The sequence below is a fragment of the Dermacentor silvarum genome, chromosome 10 (assembly GCF_013339745.2).
Source record: "Dermacentor silvarum isolate Dsil-2018 chromosome 10, BIME_Dsil_1.4, whole genome shotgun sequence".
Classification (NCBI taxonomy): Eukaryota; Metazoa; Arthropoda; class Arachnida; order Ixodida; family Ixodidae; genus Dermacentor; species Dermacentor silvarum.
Window position 1 is genome coordinate 6,926,501 of NC_051163.1, and position 18,511 is coordinate 6,945,011.

General features: G+C 44.9%; 1 protein-coding gene across 1 annotated transcript; it reads left to right on the top strand.

The window, feature by feature from the left end:
* The first annotated feature begins 893 nt into the window (after nucleotides 1–893).
* On the top strand, nucleotides 894–17,797 carry LOC119430915 (ubiquitin thioesterase OTU1). Its single transcript, XM_037698380.2, has 5 exons — nucleotides 894–1,058; nucleotides 2,016–2,091; nucleotides 6,587–6,857; nucleotides 11,475–11,705; nucleotides 16,803–17,797. The coding sequence occupies exons 3-5, from the start codon at nucleotides 6,594–6,596 to the stop codon at nucleotides 17,295–17,297; spliced, it is 990 nt and encodes a 329-aa protein (XP_037554308.1). The 5' UTR covers nucleotides 894–1,058; nucleotides 2,016–2,091; nucleotides 6,587–6,593; the 3' UTR covers nucleotides 17,298–17,797.
* Nucleotides 17,798–18,511: the final 714 nt, after the last annotated feature.

Genomic DNA, 18,511 nt, shown 5'->3' on the forward strand with positions numbered 1-18,511 from the left:
ATGGTGGCGGAACGTTTTTCTGCCGTTGATGGAACACACCAGAAAGACGCCTTCGAAAATGTGAGCGCGTGTTGCAGTTTTGAGAACGCCGACGTTGCTGATAGATGTACTGTATTTTTGCTAAAAAAGTGCTACATGATAGCACGTAAAATATCGAAAAAGTGCTACGTTGGAAACGCCGCCAAACCGAGAAGAAACTCAGACGCGCAGCACCGTTGTGCGCCTTTAAATAGCAGACTAGACTCAAGACGTTACTAGAGTGTACTAGAACATTCCAGCACACTATAGCAGACGATGACAGACGACAGAGGCGCCGCAGCGCGGCTGGTGACGCCCGCCGCGTATCTTGTTTCTTTTTTAGTTCTTTAATCTTCTCTCGCATCGCAGCAGCAGCATTTGTCGTAAAGTATTTAACTTGGTATAATTATATATTATTCATAAAGCCAAAACTCTGTACGCACTCTAATGAGTTGTTGAACGAGTACACAGCATGAGCGCGTTCGTAGTTTGCTGGTTTCTTTATATTCTGTGGTTCGCACATTTCATGCGTATCGAATGCCGACTCGTGCACCAAGTCATTATTTTCTCATATGAAGCACGTTTCGTCGCCCTAGCTGGCTCTATGCATTGCTGTACGCATTGCTCTACGTTACTAGGTGGTTACTAGAAGTCGCTGTAATGATGGGAGCACATACACTTGTTTTCACGATCGTTTGTCACTCATTTATATGCAAGCTATTGGTCGCTCGTGTAAGGGAGATTTTGAAGTCGGCTGGAGGGTTGGACCCATGGTTGGACCATAGCCTCCTCCAAAAGTATAGAGGAGGCTATGGTTGGACGCTTTTCCGCGCTCGTGAGCAGGAGTTCGTGCTCGTGAGAGGCACATGAGCAACACGAGCGCCCTCGCAGTGCGATAAACATGGCGCCCGGCCTCGAAGCTGGGGCTGAGCTCACGGACAAATCAGCAAGCATTTGCTAGACCATGACTCAGTGGCTTAAATTTCCCCCGTTTCTTCTGCCTTGCGGCCCTTTAAAAGACGTGCTGCAAGCTTGGACAGGTGAGTCTACCTCGTGCGCCGTGCGAAATGGGTGCATTTGGCCTTCAATACGTGCACTAGGGCGATGCCCGCGCGGTAGCAAATACTTCTGCGATCGCAGGGGACGCCGCAAACAGGCGACCCAGGGCGACATCCAGTCCTAGACAAAGTTTTGTCGCGCTTCAAAGCTGCGCACGAGCTTCCTGTAGTATACGCTGTGTTTCAAGTCAAGGGGACCATGTACTCGCGGAGCAGAGTCCACCGTGACCGATGCCTCAGTGAACACCGACGCGCCGTTGCGCATGTGAAATGCGTGTTTGGGACTCTGCAGGAAAACAGTTCACCACTAAGTACGGCACGTTTCTTTTGCTGCTTTTCCCCCTTGCTCAAATGCTCGTCTTGTTGCGATCGGCTCCATTGTTTAGGTGGAATTTGTTCAATGTCAGACGCCTAAAGTATGCGCTTACTAAGAAAAACTCCGTTCCTGTTCTAAACATCGTCAAAAGGAAAAAGAATTACCCGCCAAGACACGCTTGCACTTGAGGCAGAGCGAAGCGGAGTTGCACTTTTATCTCGGTCGAGTGGCGTGTGACGGGTAATTTTTTTTTTGCACGCTGGGCGTTCGAAAAAATATGCGTAGCCGTTAGTTTTGTATGTGCAAAATGGTTATGTTTACCTTGTGCTGAGAGCTGTTGCCGTGTGATAACCCCGTGCAGGTCTGCACCGCCGCTGAAACAGCTGCCATCTGCGGGCGACATGGGGTCGTCGTTCTCGTTAGAACTTCAAAGGACTTTTTTACTTTTGTTACTGTTTCGTGACAGCACGTATAACATTTTAATTGCGAAACGTACTACAGAGAAAGTGCTCAGTGAAAACTACGACTATCGAAATAAGTTAAGCGACAAATTTTATCCTGGCAGAAGTCCCACACACAAGTTTTCGTACCGGCAATAACTACTTTTAATGATTTGCTTGCAGTTAATCGGCTGCCCGCTGCAGCCTGATCACCCTGAATGGCTGAAGGCAAGGCATCAGACTTCTGAACCAATTTGCAGTAAGTGCTTGCCAAATGATTATGCATGAGATTCACTCCTTTTATTTGTATATGGTTCAACTTTAGAAAACATGACATAGGTCTGATGTCTTCGATCAGTAAAATGTGTGCTGTAGCTTGGTCGTCTCGGGCATTTGACCAAGGCATTGATTCAGGCTAGTTGGTCGATCATTCTGGGAACCCTGTCCTTTTAGCACTATTGAGGTTTCCAGTATCTCGTGCATGTGCATCCAGGCGACCAGACAAAACATACCATATTTTTTCCTGCTCAGTAGTCACTGGCTGAATATTTATTGAATGGCCCATTGCATGTTGTGAATCAGTTGAGGCACAGGCACGTGCCATATTACTTTTTGGTGACATCACCTCGTGCTCCTACTAGTGTTCTAGTGTAGAGCACCAGGATACTAGTGCTCAAATGCATAAAAGTACATAATCTGAAATTGGAAACACTTGCATCCCCCAAGATTGGTGCCAGAAATGAATCTATTCATTGTGTTAGCTGCATGCATTACGTGTATATGTTTTACAAACCTAACTACAAATTATTCTTTTTCTATTTTTTTTTTTCATTTCGTTTCACACTGTTATGGCTGTCAGTAAATCACAAGCTTCTTTGTTCATCTTGAATTTTGTGGACGTCTCAGGTTAAAAATAAGACTATTCAGTCCTCTGTAATGACATCAAAAAATTGCTTCATTTTTTTGGGACAACACAGCCACAGGTCTGTGTGATAACGTTCAAGCTTTTCTCACCAATGTATGCTGCTTATTACCTGGAATTGATTTTCCAATTTGAGTGCATTGGCAGCAGTTTGAGGATGTCGTGTCACTGGGCTCTTGTCTTCTTCCAATGCAATCAGTGAACATTATTTCTCAGAAAGGTTGTTCACATAGACAGTGCAGAATGCTATGTTCATAAGCATGTAGATAGCAGTTTTGTCAGTTTGCAGTGTGATGCCATTGCAGTTCCTTCGGCATTGGTCAGACTATGCTCTTCTAACCTAGACTTGAACCCATTGGGCACCTATATAAATTTCTTGTTCACATTTTGTCCTTTACATCTACATGTCCTTTGTGAAGTAGCAACATATCCCTGTTTCCATGCTCCTTCTCTTCAAGCATGCCGCTTCTTTATTATTACTATTGTTATTATTTCCTGTGCCCTTTAGGCTCAGCGATGCCTTTACATGCAAGGTATATGCTAGGGTTTGGCAACTTGCAGTCCACGAGGCAGCATCATGTTGCCCTTGTCACACGTGATACTATAGCTTTATCACTGCTTTATGATTAATTGAATTGTCAAACTAACCTAAACGATTTGAAATATTTACAATAGTTTGTCGCATGTCACAAAGTAAGCGTGTTGTTACATTTGTATATCAATGTCACCCATGTGTAAGTGCTTTAGCTTTTCTTTTTGACATGGTGTCTTGCCAACTGTTGCATCCAAGGCTTCGTTATGGCTACTCAGCTCATTGATCTAAGCCAGGGGTCTTCAAACTACGGCCAACGGGCCGCATTCGGCCGGTGGCGGTCTTGCCGATGATGGCCGGCCCACAGGTGGGCCGTTCTTCTCAATGCCTCTGCTCTATCGTAATGTGATGTTAGTAATTATGCATAAAACTGAAAATTACCTCCTATCTAGAGCCTGTCAAGCTGGAAAGTCGAATGTTGACTGAAATGGGTGGTTCTGGCAAAGCAGTAATAAGTGGAAAGGAGGAGGGACAGAAAGAGCACGAACTTGCAACTGAATTTATTACACAGAAACACCCATATTTTTTACAAACAGTATTGACATGCGCAAAACCATCAAGTGCACTACACGTGTAAAAAAACACATTATCTCCGTGCAAACCGACAAGACATGCCATCAAGATAAAAAATAAGTTACAAATCGCCATAGTGAATCTAAAAATTAGTACTCATTATTGTGCAGTGACACTGACGGGACACTGACACAAGCATCACCCTTTTTCTTTATGTAATATGCTTCCAGCAAATCCTGGCTCTTACCTAGCAGACGCATGTCCCTAAACTGCGGCCACAGCCACAGGAAGCACAATGAAAAGGCAAATGTGAACTTGTTTCATTTTTCATCTATAAGCTATGCTCCCTTAATTAGTCGTTATGCAACATCCAGTTTGGCCGATATATACTCAGCTGCAACTCAGTCTCGTAAACTGTACCGACTGCACAGCACAAAAAAAAGGCTTGGCGTGCATGTCTTGTCAGTTTGCACAGAGGTAATGCTGTTTTTTTTACATGTGTAGTGCAATTGATGGTTTTGCGTATGTGAATCCTGTTTGTATAAAATGTGGGCTTCTCTGTTGAGTTGCAGGTTGGCGCTCTTTCTGTCCCTTCCTCCCGCTTAGTTCTGCTGTGCCAGAACCACACTTTAAGCATGAACCAACTAGGCCAACACCGCATTCCGCTGAATTATAACTACATACGATGAAAGGCCCAATTTTGGGGGCTTAACAAGTCGGTCAACTATAACTATAGAGTAATTTGTTAGAGGCTTAGTGGAAATTAATCTTTCAGCGAGGTTAATTCGCTTATGAATGAATGAATGAATGAATGAATAAACCTTTATTTGAAGCAGCGACTTGGCAGTCGAGGTGGGAGGGTCCCTTATTCCAGGAACCCTCTGGCTTGGATCGCCCTCCGGGCCCGGGCGACGAGTTCGCGCTGGTTGACCAAGTCCGGCTTGGAAATCGCTTAAACACGAAAAACCCCCATGTCTCAAGATATCGCATACCTGAAGGTATTGCACACCTGAAGATATCGCTTGATGTAACTCATTTTCTTAAAGAGTAAGCTGTAGAATACGGCAATGATTATTATTCACAAATTGCATACCGCAACATATATTGGAATTAAGGTTGCATGGCTCCGATCATACAGGATAGAAAGAAAAAATGGGGCAGCTTTTCAAATGCGAAGCCACGCAACATTTAGTCTCGTTTTATGAAAATAAGTCTATACTCCAACTTAAATGAGTCGTCTTGCAACTCTTGAAGGTCTACCATTGTTGAGGATAAAATAGCAAGATACACACAGGACAGATAGCAAAATGAAACAACACAAGTGCTCTCTGTCCTACACTTCTACACTACTGAAATGTAAACATTATGCACAAAAGTCAACATGAATTGGTAGAAATACCAACGTTGCGGTAATGACACACCAGCGAAACAAAGGACCCATTGTAAAGAATGGTGATGCATCCCAGACCGCCTCAATGTCTTGTTGATAACGGCTTGCAGGATGACTGTAAAAAAACGAAATAATTTTTTTTTAAACAGCACGCTACCGGGAAATGTGAACAAGCTTCTTTGCCACCACCAGTGTTTGATGTTATTTAAAATCTATATACCCACAGAGATTTGGCGGTACAAGCAAAATTCTAATCCTAAAATATATATTTTGCTCCTTTTTTGTACGTTAATCCAGAAGGTCGGTGCAAATAATTAAAATACAAAATTCTTTCAGTAAAGCACATTATTTAATTGGAATGAAAATTTTAGCCTATGCCAAGTACTGTTAGATATGTTTAAGATTTATTTTCACTAATATTTACTTAATTCTTTATTTTCTGGCCCGTGACACTGCCACCCATTGTCATTCCTGCCCTCTGGCCGAAAAGTTTGAAGACCCCTGATCTAAACGATTGCCAACCCCTGGTCTACATAGTAAGGGCAGCAGGGTGCAAGTACGAAAATGACCAGACTGATGAGCAGTGGCCAATTGTAAGGCTGCTTTCATATTGCCACGAGTGGTTGTGATGCCTTGGTCAGGGAGGTCAGTGCTTGGGTGTAGCCGCCCTTGAGTTTGCACGTGCTGGTGGTAGCATGCTACTTGTCTCATAAGTATATCTCCTGTGTATAGTTTCTCGCCGTAACAATATTTACAAGTAGTAATGCCTTTATCGCATTTTCGCTAACGATTACAAAGGCTCAATGGCTATGGCAGTCTGCTGCTGCAGACTGTCAATCACAAGTTTGATTCCCGGCATCAGTGGCTTCATGCTGGTTAGTGGTGCAATGCAAAAATGCTTGTGTACAGTGCTTTGGGTGCAGATTAACTTTTTCAGTGTCATGTTTTGTCAAAGAACACGAACCCCCAATGTCGAGCTTTTTTCTTGGTTATTATAAAATGAACACAAGTTTATTTTCGGTTATTCAGAAGGGAAAGAAATGAAGCGGATAATGACAAATGCACTCTTAGTGTTGTCCACACTGGAGTGTGGTGAACTTACGGGTACATCAGTGACACAGTGGAAACGTACCGGTATGTTAGTGACACAGAAAGCGTTAAAGAAACACATTTGGTCGAAATTCATCCTTCTCTGCGGCATCCCTCATGGCTTATGTGTTGCTTTGGTTACATTGAAAACGCCTTGAAGGAAGCTGTCAGTCCACCCTGTCCCTGCAAGACCGGGTGGACTGACAAGAGGAGTTTGCAAAGCACTGACGCCGTCCTCTCGCATTTAGGCAGGGTATGGCGTCCTCCCCGTTGGTCCTGCGGGTGAAAAGCGCTCAGGGCCAGTTCCGGCTGGACACTCTGAACGTCGACAGCACGGTGGAGGAGCTGCTGGGCTGCCTGTTCAGCTTGACAGGTGTGCCACCGGCCTCAATGCGCCTGCTGCTGTCGGATGCCCCTCCGCGACCCTTGGACTGTGCTGACCCGCAGCGCCGCCTCGACGCGCTGCCCCTCCGGTCCGGTGACACACTCATTGTCGAGGCTCGTCGTGAACAACCCGCTGTACGTTGTCCCTTGCAATCATCAGGCAGATTAACCCCGTAAATGCCCGGACACTGTTCCACAGGGGAATTAAAAAGAACTTGTTCGCTTTTATTTCTGGCAATGGAAAGTACAGTTGTTCAAAAAAAAAAAAGGAACGCATAAAAAACAATAAACATTATTTGAGTAACAACTTAATTAGTGCACTTACTAATAAATTAATTAGTAATTGCTTTTCTAAACTATCCGCAACTGGAACTTTCATTGCTTAAATCATACCCGTTGTTGTGCCATAGTGGCATTTGTGTTGTGCTGCTAAGCCCGAGGGCACCGGATCCAATCCCAGTCGCAGTAGCTGTATTTTGATGGGGCGGAAATGCAAAAACGCTTGTGTACCATGCAGTGGGTGCACGTTAAAGAAGCCCAGGGGTTCAAAATTAACCAAAGTCTCCTGCTACAATGTTGCTCAATGTAAAACCCCAGAATTAAAGTGCTTAAATCAAAATTTTGAAGTATCTAACTCACTGTAGCATTAATGATACAGTGTGCACTACATGGCTAAATCCATACAGGAGGATTGTGGCTTTTGCCAGTACTTTCTAATAATAGCTTCCGTGTCTAGCTCGCCTATCTTCTAACTCAATCTGCGTCCAGCGGACAGTTTTCATCTCCAGTGTGTGTCCTGGTGCTAAAAACATTAGGCACAAATTGCTTAGGGAGGCCAAACTAAAGCCAAATGTCCCGGAGGACTTTACCCATTGGATAACGGACAACTAGAGTGCGAATTTATTGTGTTAGTACCTGCGTCAAACATGGCCACATGCCTTTATTTACACGTTTTGCTAATGTTTTGTACATATGCCTTGCAGCAAGTCTACTGCATTTAAAAAAAAAGTAACTGAATTAGTCATCACTCAGTCATGTTCTTTTCCTGCTGCTATGAGCTATATTTTCCATTTCCTGTTATCCATATCGTTAGGCAACCCTAAGTTGCCTGTTATAAGCTGCCCCAGTCCACCAGTCCCTCCATGTTCTAAATATGCCTCTTTGTGCCAGAGTTTTCATGGCTCTGCTACACAGGTTGCGTAAGACAGCATTCAAGCTGTGTGATGAGAAGCCATTTTGCTATGGCTCTTGGAGTAGTGAAGTTGCGGTGAAGCGCAATGGTTGTTTCACACCAAATTGACATACGACTGATGGAGCACTGTGTACTGTTAAGTTCCATATTATTATTACACATTGAGATAGCCCTTTGGGGCTAAATAAATAAATATAGCTAGGGCTGCCTCCAAAGTCCACTGCACCCGATTTAGAAACTGGTATTATTTTTGCTATTTGCCAGTCATGAGGCATAATGCCAGATGATAATGATTGTGAAAACAGGGCTGATAACACTTGAAAAATGTTTAGAGAGGCGTTTTTAAGTATCTTATTATTGAAACCAAGGTGATCAGAGCTAGTTGTAATTTTGAGGTTATTCATCAGGGCAAGAATACCAGATTCACTGATGACAATTTCTGGCATGAAAATGTTAGGCAATGGCTCTAATATTGGCGAAAAAGTTTTATCTTCATTGGTGAACACTGGTGAAAATGCATCGTTAAGAAGCTGCGAACACTCAGTTTCAGTGACTGGTTCTCCGTCAGCATTAATTAGCACTATATCAGGATAGGAACTCGGATTGATGATGCGCCAGAATCTATGAGAATTATTGGTTAACATAGTAGACAAGTCGTGACTGAAGAAATTACGACGGATTGTTTTAAGCAGGGACTGATACTCTTTTTATCGCAATTCTTGTACTTGTTGTTCCATGATAACAGGAGACCTGTGGTCATTGCTTGGCGATACAAACGTTTTTTCTTATTATTAGGACGACGAAGACGATGTGTGAACCAAGTTGAATTTTTATGATGTCGATGGTGACGATTGGCGCATACTTATCAACAAGGTGAGACAAAGTGGTTTTGAACGACAACCAGTTTAGTTCAATTCTGCGTGATGAATACTGAGCCAGGAAGTTCTCAGAGAAGGTGTGTAGTTCCGAGTTAATCATCTCAAAATTAGCGCGATTGTAGCAATGAATTCGCTTAATGGTAGTTTTCTTTTGAGTGAATGGATGCGTGATGCACCCGGTGATAATGTCGTGATCGGATAAACCATTTAAATGCAGTATATCAGAAAGAATGTCAGGGTTATTCGACGGGTTGGACTAATAATAGGTTGAGCAAGAGAAAAATCTAAGCAAGAAGGAAGAAAGGTGTGGGCTTCTTTATCACTGGAATTAACACAGAGAGTGAGCCATTTAATGTTTGGAAAATTAAAGTGGCCAAATACGAGGAAAATAGAGTTAGGGAAATGCACATGTAAGTCGCTGAGTATTCTATGGAATTCGCCAGAAAATCCATCAGACATATCGGGCGGCCGGTAGAAAGCACCAACAATAACATCAGTAACTATGAATTTACACCATATCCATAGACATTCAAGGAAAGTAGCAACAGCGAGGGGAACAGCAGATAATTGTTTCTTTGTGGCTATAAGGACACCACCCCCTTTTCTATTTTTTCTGTCGCACCGAAAAAAGCAAAATTCAGATTCACTGAAAAGAATGTTATCATCCGGAATGGTATCGTCTAGCCAAGTTTCAGCCAATACTAGAAGTGAAGCGCACGTAGAATCTATGAGTGAAGAAAGGGCGACAGTTTTGGAAACAACACTTCTAATGTTTGTGAACAGGAAATTGGTATTACTCTTTAAATTAGGACACACATTAGGCGAAAATGACGCAGTCACTGGCGAAGATGCCTTATCTGTCGACAGAGGTCATACTGTGGTGGGATGATGAACTGGCACAGCACGGCTAACCGCGACATCCCACACATAAGTATCATTATTGATACGCAGCTTGTCGAACGTTAGGCGCATGCGGTCACCTTGTTTTTTATGATATCAATCGAGAGAATTACAGAAGTTGGCAGCGTTTATCATGAATGGCTTGGGAATAGCCACGTCCTATGCTGAAACCTGTGTCCCTCAGCTTGCTGCCTTTACTTAAAATAGCCTCAAGTTCTTTATCGTTGAAGAACTTAGCTATAATGGGGCGCTTTTTCAGTCGAAAAACGGCCCACACGGTGTGCCCTAGCAATGGAAGTCGCAGTGACACCAACCTCATCACGGCAGAATTCATGCATAAGTCGCTCTGAACTTTCTCAGCTTTCGGATTCGTTTGTAAAGGTAACACCATAAAACAAACCATTTGATCTACGCGACTGGTTTTCTAGGTTATCAATTTTGTTAATGATGCTAGAAAAGCCACTTTCGAGAGTTGTTGGGGCATCAACTGATGAAGCAGATTTTAATTTGTTTTCCAGTTCCTGTACATGTTTGGTTAGACTTTCGAGGTCTGTTTTGAGTGCTGCGTGCATATTTAGAACTTTCATTATTGATTCGAGAAGACTTGCGTTGCTGGCTTCAAGACGCTTCAAAGCGTCGGCGACAGCATCTAACTTCTCTTCTTGAGCCTTTTGTTATAGGTCCGGGATTTTCCTCAACATCTCCACTCAAAAGCAACAATCGCAAAACATAAACAAGAGCAGTGCAAGACCGTTTGAAATGGCTGGGTAGCCACGACACCGCCAAAAGGCAAACATTATTGCTACGGTAACAGTGAGTTTGATAGTAACTGACCTGTAGAAAAGCAGTTGGTGAGCGCTGAACAATTGTGGCAGTGTCGTGGCCCGAAGCTTCGTCCAAATGTGCGTGCTTTTGAGGAGGCTGTGTAGATATTGTCGGCCCATGTTGTCCGACGAGCAGCATGAAGTTGTCCAGAATCAGCGGCGGGTGATGCAGCAGACTCGATAATTGCGGCAGATTGGCGGGCTGTCCATGCAAGGTACAGTACTCATGCGCTGATCGTCGGCACGGGTGTCGGTCAGCTGTACTGCAGGCAGCGACAGCAACTGTCCCAGGAGCGGCAGCAGCAGCATCTGTAGAAAAGCAGTTGGTGAGCGACAAACAATTGTGGTAGTGTCGTGGCCACAAGATTGTTGAAGCAGCGTTAAGTTCGTCGCCACGTATCTAATGTGATCTACATGCCCTCGCACATGCTTTTGCACTTTCCGAAATATGCACTGCTTTTGTTGCCGTTCCCTCTCTCCGCGTCGCATGATCGTTTCGATCGGTCGTGACCGATGCTGCAATCCTTGCATTAGTATGACGTCGAGGAGCACATTTGGCAGGGCAGAAGTGCTCACAGAGACGAAGTTCACATCAGCAGGGTTTGCCTGTCCACGGCACACCTGCTTGCACGTAATCGAGCACAAGCGCTGCATACGCGAAATGCGGCACAGCGCAGGTCTCCACATCGATTAAATATTCTAAAGATCGAATAGCAAACATGCGGCTCGCAAATCAATTATTCGCCCATTAGATTCGACAACTTTCGAATATTTGCACAACCTTAGTGTGAACAAATGCCACATTGCCCAGATTTCCATGATGTCCATTCATGGTTGAGAACCCCCGCCATGTGAGAGGCTCGCAACAAAAATTGTGGCGCCTGCTTCCTCTGCGCATGATATACCTTGTGCTTGCAGCATATCAGAGCAGTCTTTGTGTGGTGATTGCGTCATGCAGGCAACCGCAGCAACGCCCAAAAAGAAAAAGGAGCACCACAAGGAGCACAAAATGCTGCCACCGCACAACAAGCCAGAGCAGAAGGAGAACAAAGACTCTGAGGAGGAGCCACTGCCGGGCGTTCTGGTCAAGCGTCCTGTGCCGGCGGACAATTCCTGCCTCTTCACCAGCGTGTACTTGGCCCTCTCGGGTGGCGAGTATGATTCAGGCGCCAGTGCTGCCCTACGCCAGGTGAGCTCCCATCCCTTTGGGTATACTTGGTGTAAGCGCTTGAGACGACTGCACTTGAAATAAAGTTTCATCAAAAGGTTGTAGTAATAATAAAAGTCTCTGATGCAATATAAAACGTACTTCATAAGCCGAAATATACATTGAGATTTTTCCCAAAGAAAAAAAAAGAAAGAGAAGCTCAAGTCGCCCCTCATCTTACATACCGATCTTTAGCAGATTCTCAGTTATCGTCTGGTAACCTCTGGCGTCCATGTTCGCGAATGCGTAACCACATATTGTTGCGTTGGTTCCCGTCGACATTTCTGTGTTACGTGGTCAGTGTGACTTTTGTGTTCTGTGGTGCATGTCTTTCAAGATATGTAGCGGAATGCGACGCTAATTTTCAGCGGCTTTCAAAATGAAAGTTCTGGAGTTTGCTGAACCCAGCAGGCAACAAGGCTGCTCAGCGCCAGTTTGGCATTTCAGAAAAGTGCTTTATCAGCAATGCCTTTGACAGAACAGATAACGACGCTCTGCGGGAAGTGGAGAGCCAGAAGCAGTCATCATCCAATGAAAGTGGAGATAGCTCTGATGAATGAGACCTGTGCCGTTCGTATGCCCTCTTTTCATACGAAAACAGTCACGCAGACTGGAGCTTGGATGACGGATAGGCAATGCAATAAATAAAGATGAGTATTTGTGAGAATAGCATCTGTAAGTGACTTTCTAGAAGAAATTAAGAGCATATATTTTGTTTAGATTGAAAGTGTTGTCATGTCTCATATGTGAGTATGTTTGCAGTGCAAATACAAGCCATTGCTTGTCCACGAAAAATTTATGTGCAACTAGAAATATTTGTTAACATGTGTCAGTTCTATGACATTCACAGTGTTTTGAAGTGGTCTCATTTTAGGCGTCACCTATAGAAGTTGGCCTATATAGGGGCTGGCCTATATTCTGGGCCGACCTTATACTCTGGCTTATATGTTAACATTTAGAAAAAAATCCACAGTGCAGCACAGCAATAGCCACAGCATATTACAGTAACAGCTGCGCACCCTGAGCACCTGTTAGTATTCATGTCTTCTGGGGCACACCTACCAAGCTTCAAAACATTATCATAAAATGTTGCGTTTTCAGGGTCTGTTGCATCATAGCCTTAGTTATTTCTACAATGCTTGACCAGTCGCTCCATAATGCATGCAAGTTAATGATCTATGGCTGGATAGGAAAAAACTCTGTGGTCAATTGTTAATTTTTAATAAGAAAGCCTACAGTGAAGTTTTAGTGTCTAAAAAAATGTACTACTCTATTTACATGATTCTAACTCACCCCCAAATCTAATGCGCACCCAATTTTCACAGGTTTAAAGGGCTCCTGAACCACCGTTCGGGCTTGGTGAAAAAAGAGCGGATAGGATATGCTGCTTGCTGTGAACACCTCAGCCGAATTTTGCAATCATGCGTGGCACGTGGAGCTCGCAAATGGAGCACGGTCACTTTTTTCTCTAACACTCTCTTTTCAACAGAAACTTTCTAACTCTTTTCGGGCTGCCATATTTCATCACATAGCAGATTCCCATACGCGGCTGCTATTGGCCAAATCGCTGAAGTAAACAAAAATCTGTGTTTCGAATTTCCACAGGAATTACATAGTTCTGTAAGTATGACTATCGTACTATTGCTGGCTATTGTCTGCTAATGCGTGGTGTATGAATGAAACTTTGGCCACACAGCTTATCAGGGTCGTAGCCATCGGGTCTCACTAATTTCTATTAGTTTTGAACACTCAACTAGCCTTGAAACACGCGAAACTTAAGGTTAAACCAGATGTACGCTTGCCAGCGCGTGCTTACTCTTGGCCACTCCTGGCTAGACACCTTGGCTGACTTAGCTTCGTGTTGAGCTATTGCACAAAATGTGCAATTTGGGTGTGGGTACTATTCATTGGTCAAGCTGGTGCAGGACAAAGCTGGTCCGCATCACGTAGCACGGCAAGACGGGAGCAAATGGGTGCAAGCATGCACTCCAGCCCTGTCGTGCACAAAGTTAGCTGCTACAGTTGCATGTAGCTGTGTCTGCAGCATAGCGTAGATACTGTGGAGGCCGCGGGGGGCCGCATCGTGGGCGCTTGCCGAGCTCCTGCGGCTTGCTGAGGACAACAGCATGCTCTGATTGGTATCTGTGGGTGACGTGACTCAAGGTTCGAGCGCCAACATCTGCCGAACAGGTTGTCTGCTTTCCAAGTTGCACACCCTCGAGGTGTATCTCCATCTTGGTCGAAGCCCGTTACGTTTGAAATCCTGTCTGGAGTGGGGCATCCATCGCTTAGCCGATGTGCACGCTGCAGATGTATTTGCAAGAGCAAACACAAAGATGAAGCTTGTTCGACCCTTGGAAATTGTGTGATTGTCGTAGAGATAAGTGTGAAAAGAAATGTGCCACTCATGTCACTCAGTGCGAGAATAGCCACGCGTAGCTATTTAGTACACTGTAGCACAGGAAAGGGATGAGACACCATGAACTCAACCATAAACTGAGAGATAGCTTCTGAGCTTGGCGTGTCGTACGCACCAAAATCTAAAGTTGTGGCATCTATGTACATCTAAAATCAAATTTGAATTGCGCGCCATGCTGACGTTGAGTAGTCAGTGTTGTGGGCACTACCCTACTCTCCCGTAGCCTTCGCAGTGCAAGGCAGTGAAGGAGTGGGAGCACTGCGAACGGGATCACCGGTGATCTTTGCCAATCACTCCACTTCTGCTGAACGCATTGAAGTAATTCCTGTGGCAATATATTTCTGAAATAGTCTGTTTTAATGCCAAATGTGTTTCTCGACTATGATAGAAAGTGGTTCAGGACCCCTTTAAAGTAAGACAATAAAAGTGGCCTGAATGTTACATGCACCTGATCTATATTAAAAAAGAAAACACAGCTGGCCCCCATGTTTGCGATTAGAAAAAACAAATCGTGCAGACCTTCACGTAAGGAAACTTTTTTTTTTTTTTTTGAGCTTTCGTAATGAAAATGGCACGCCATCACCATTTTCATTTCATTGGCCACAGATACCAAGCCCACAGGTGCGGTATCTGTTAGGGAGGTCACCTTTAGAGATACTATGATCATTTTCATGAGATTTTACATGCCTCAGTATGCAGCCAAGAGCGTTCCTGGCACTGTGCAAAGATAGCGAGCTTGGCATAGCACCAGAAACGCTGGCAGCTGTATACGCCAACGCATCTGGTGCCAGGTTGCACAAAATCTCGTGAAAGTGATAGTGCACTGAACTCACGAGAAAGCTGTAAAAAACTCAATATATTTTAAGATAGGCAAGCAGAGTTTCGAAATAAATGAAATCATGAAGATAGAAGCCCGCCCGCAGTGCATAGACCACACGAGTCCTTTCCGAAATGCCGCCAGTAATATTCTCGGTCACTTTTGCTTCCATCAGCATCGCACACATTGGTGTCTATGGATGACTGTGTTACTGGAGCTGTGCCAAGGCAGCGTGCTTGGCACAGAGTGAAGATGATTGATCCTAATGCACTATTTTAAGCCACTCATCCGAGCATAAGCGGTTCCAGACATCCAAAAGGCTCACACTGCTACTTTCTTCATCACAATGACATCTGGACAATTTCACTTCAAAAACCGAACTGAACTGCGGAAGAGGAATAGTGCAATTGCCAAGCCTTTAGTAGACGTCCATGAGTGACGTGGCATTTACACCTGACCGTCGCCATGAAGCGAGCGTCCTTATCAAGCCGTGGTCTCGGTGAAACTCTGTGGGCTTGCATGCTGGCTTCACAACAGAAGCCAGCATGCAGGCTGGTTGTGCCTGCTTAAAAGTGCCCATCATCTTGCTCAAGGTCAGGATTAATACGCTGCGACCATATTGATGCATGACTCAGCACGTCCTAATAAGCGGGCGAGGGGGGGGGAAGACTGAAAGAGAGTAGAGAGCTGGGACATTTGGTACAGATTCATTGTAAAGGAGTGTAAACAAGTGGAGACACAGGGTGTCCATGTGTTCTGCGTCTGTTTGCGATATTCTACTAAGAACAAGAAATAGGGAAAGTCAACCAAGTGTTGGCGCTAAAAAAAAACAAGGTTGATGTACATGGTTGTTCAAGTGATTCGATGATTGAATGTTGATTATACGTCTCTATTCTGTCTCTTTTGCACGCTTATTATTCACTTAATTTGTATCTTAATGGTATCGTATTCCACGCACTATTGTGATGCCCATCGAGTCTCCTTGGTCGTCCTGCAACATAAGGGATGCTAGTTGCATTGTTCAGAAGGCTCTTTAGTCACGCATCTGTGTTGGGCGACTCTGTGTGTTGGGCTCAACGTCCTGTGGCTCCTGGTGGGCACGGTATGAATCGTGCATTTGGGCAAGGCAGGCCTCGTGAGCTTCGGCAGTTTTCTTGGGATTGGCGACACTCTCATTGGCCCATAGAATGCGTGCAGCCACGGCGTAAAGTTAATGAACCCATATCTTAATAGCTATTTGTTCTAAGAAATCCTTACAGATCTGTAAAACCTTTCAGGCCACATGCTAAACACTGCACTGCCGGCTAATGTTTTCCTTACAGACTCCTGCTGAAGATGTAGAATCTTGCCGCTGACATTGTGTTTTCCCTGTACAGAGGCCCACCAATGCATACCTCACTATGGTTCCTGCTCCTAATTTTACTTCAAACAGTGCAAATCACTTAGAACATTCAGAGATTCAACTGGGTATATTCAGAGATTCAGCCTGATGCCTTTGTTCCTCTGTTTGCAGCTAATAGGTATTTTCAAACCATACATATATTTTTATGCAGTCTTGCTAGCTAGCCAATAATAGCAACTTTGTAATTATTTGGGCTTAGTGTTTTTCTGAAAACGCTGCACAAATGCAGCATAGGCCGACAGACAACGTTTGCGCTCGCCACCCCAATTCCTCTATCCATAGAAACCTTTAGAAAATTATTCAGCGAGTTGTATGTGGGTTCTCTTGGTGCATGGATGTGTTAGATGTGGTGCAAATCTCGCTAAGGAAGCAGTAACTTGCCAGAGAACGTGCATGTGCTGTATTGAACACGCATGGTGATTGTTGCATGGTGATTTCCAGGTGATTGCCGACAGTGTGGCGGCCGACCGAGAGACGTACACGGAAGCGTTCCTGGGGCGTCCAAACCGCGAGTACTGCACGTGGATCCTGAATGAGGAGCACTGGGGTGGTGCCATTGAGCTATCAGTGCTGAGCCGCCACTACAACGTTGAGATGGTTGCGGTAGACGCACAAAGTGGCCGGCTGCACCGTTTTGGTGCTGACAAGGGTTTCGACCAGCGGCTGCTGCTTCTCTACGACGGCATCCACTACGACCCGCTGGTACTTGAACCACTAGAACCGGGCCGGCCCGTGCGTACGCTCTTCTCGACCCGCGAGGAGGCGCTGCTGGCGCTGGCGCTTGAGCTGGCACAGGAGGCCAAGGCCAGTCGCCAGTACACTGACGTGCGCAACTTCACGCTGCGCTGCCTCGTATGCGACGTCGGACTCGTGGGCCAGGAAGCGGCGCGCCGGCATGCCCAGGACACCGGCCATAGCAGCTACGGGGAGGTTTGATGGTTAATCATGCTGTTAGGCCCCTTTTGGTCGAAGATCGAGTAGGGCCACCTGGGAGAGGTGCGAAGGGTGGCATGAAATTATTGCATGCGCCTGTTTCGGGCCACGTTAGGAGGCGTATCAAAAACGACTGCAACCGGATGTTTGTCCGATGCACCTAAGATTACGCACAGAAAAGTGGGAAAGGTGATTGCATCCAGTTGCTTGCTGGCTGGCCCCTCTACTGCTTGCTCGCATGCACTGGTTCAGTATATATAGATCTCTTGTTCTTCATGCACTTTATATATGTAGAGAAGGCAATTGTCGCAACTTCATTTTGCTGCCGGCTGTTGCGGACCCGGTTTTACTCTTTACTTACCGTGCGCACTTGCGGGACCATCCCGGTCATAGTGCTCATGTGGGATGATTGTTTGCGAAATTTTACCGGTGCGGGTATCTGCGGCAATAGCGGCTGTGGCGCTCCTGAATAAGAGAATAAATTGAAAAATTTTTTTTCGCGACACCCTTGGTGTTTGTGTTCTTAGGTGTGCGGTTTCATGATTGTGAGTATTGAGGAAGAAAAAAAGCTTACAAGTTTGCACAATGCCTTGCAGTCATCATCAACATCACCCTTTGCAATCCAACCGCTCCTGACACTCCGCATTCGTCACTCATGGCACCGTCAGCTTGTCTATGAGTGCGCTGCGTCGTAGAATGGAGAACCAGCCGAATCACGATAAAAGCTGGATGTTTCACTAGCCATTGGAGTGATAACCACGCAGTAAATGATGCCAAAAAACTTGCATCCTCGCACAGATCATGTGACCATGTGTGGTGACCAGAAACTGCTGCTTCTCTAGCACGGTGTTGTAATAAGATTCTTCTTGTGCGATTGTGATTGAAGACTGTTTCAATGGAGAAGGCGCTTCAGAAGTGCAGTTTGTGGAGGAAGAAAAGAAGTCCCTCCATGGACAAATGCCATTTTACATGAGCACGTATAAACAGCATGTAGAGAAGAAAAAGAAAAAAAAAAAACTTTTCAAGAGCAGTATAATCCATAACACTTGCACAAGGAAAGAATCAAGCTTGGAACATTTAAAACACAAACAGCATTAGCACACGAAGGGAACATATTATTCCTTGCGACTAGACACCGGATATAACTGGTAACAGAGAATTCTCAGTTCCTTGAATCTCCCAAATTTGCATTGTACTGGCAATGCTTACTTAACACT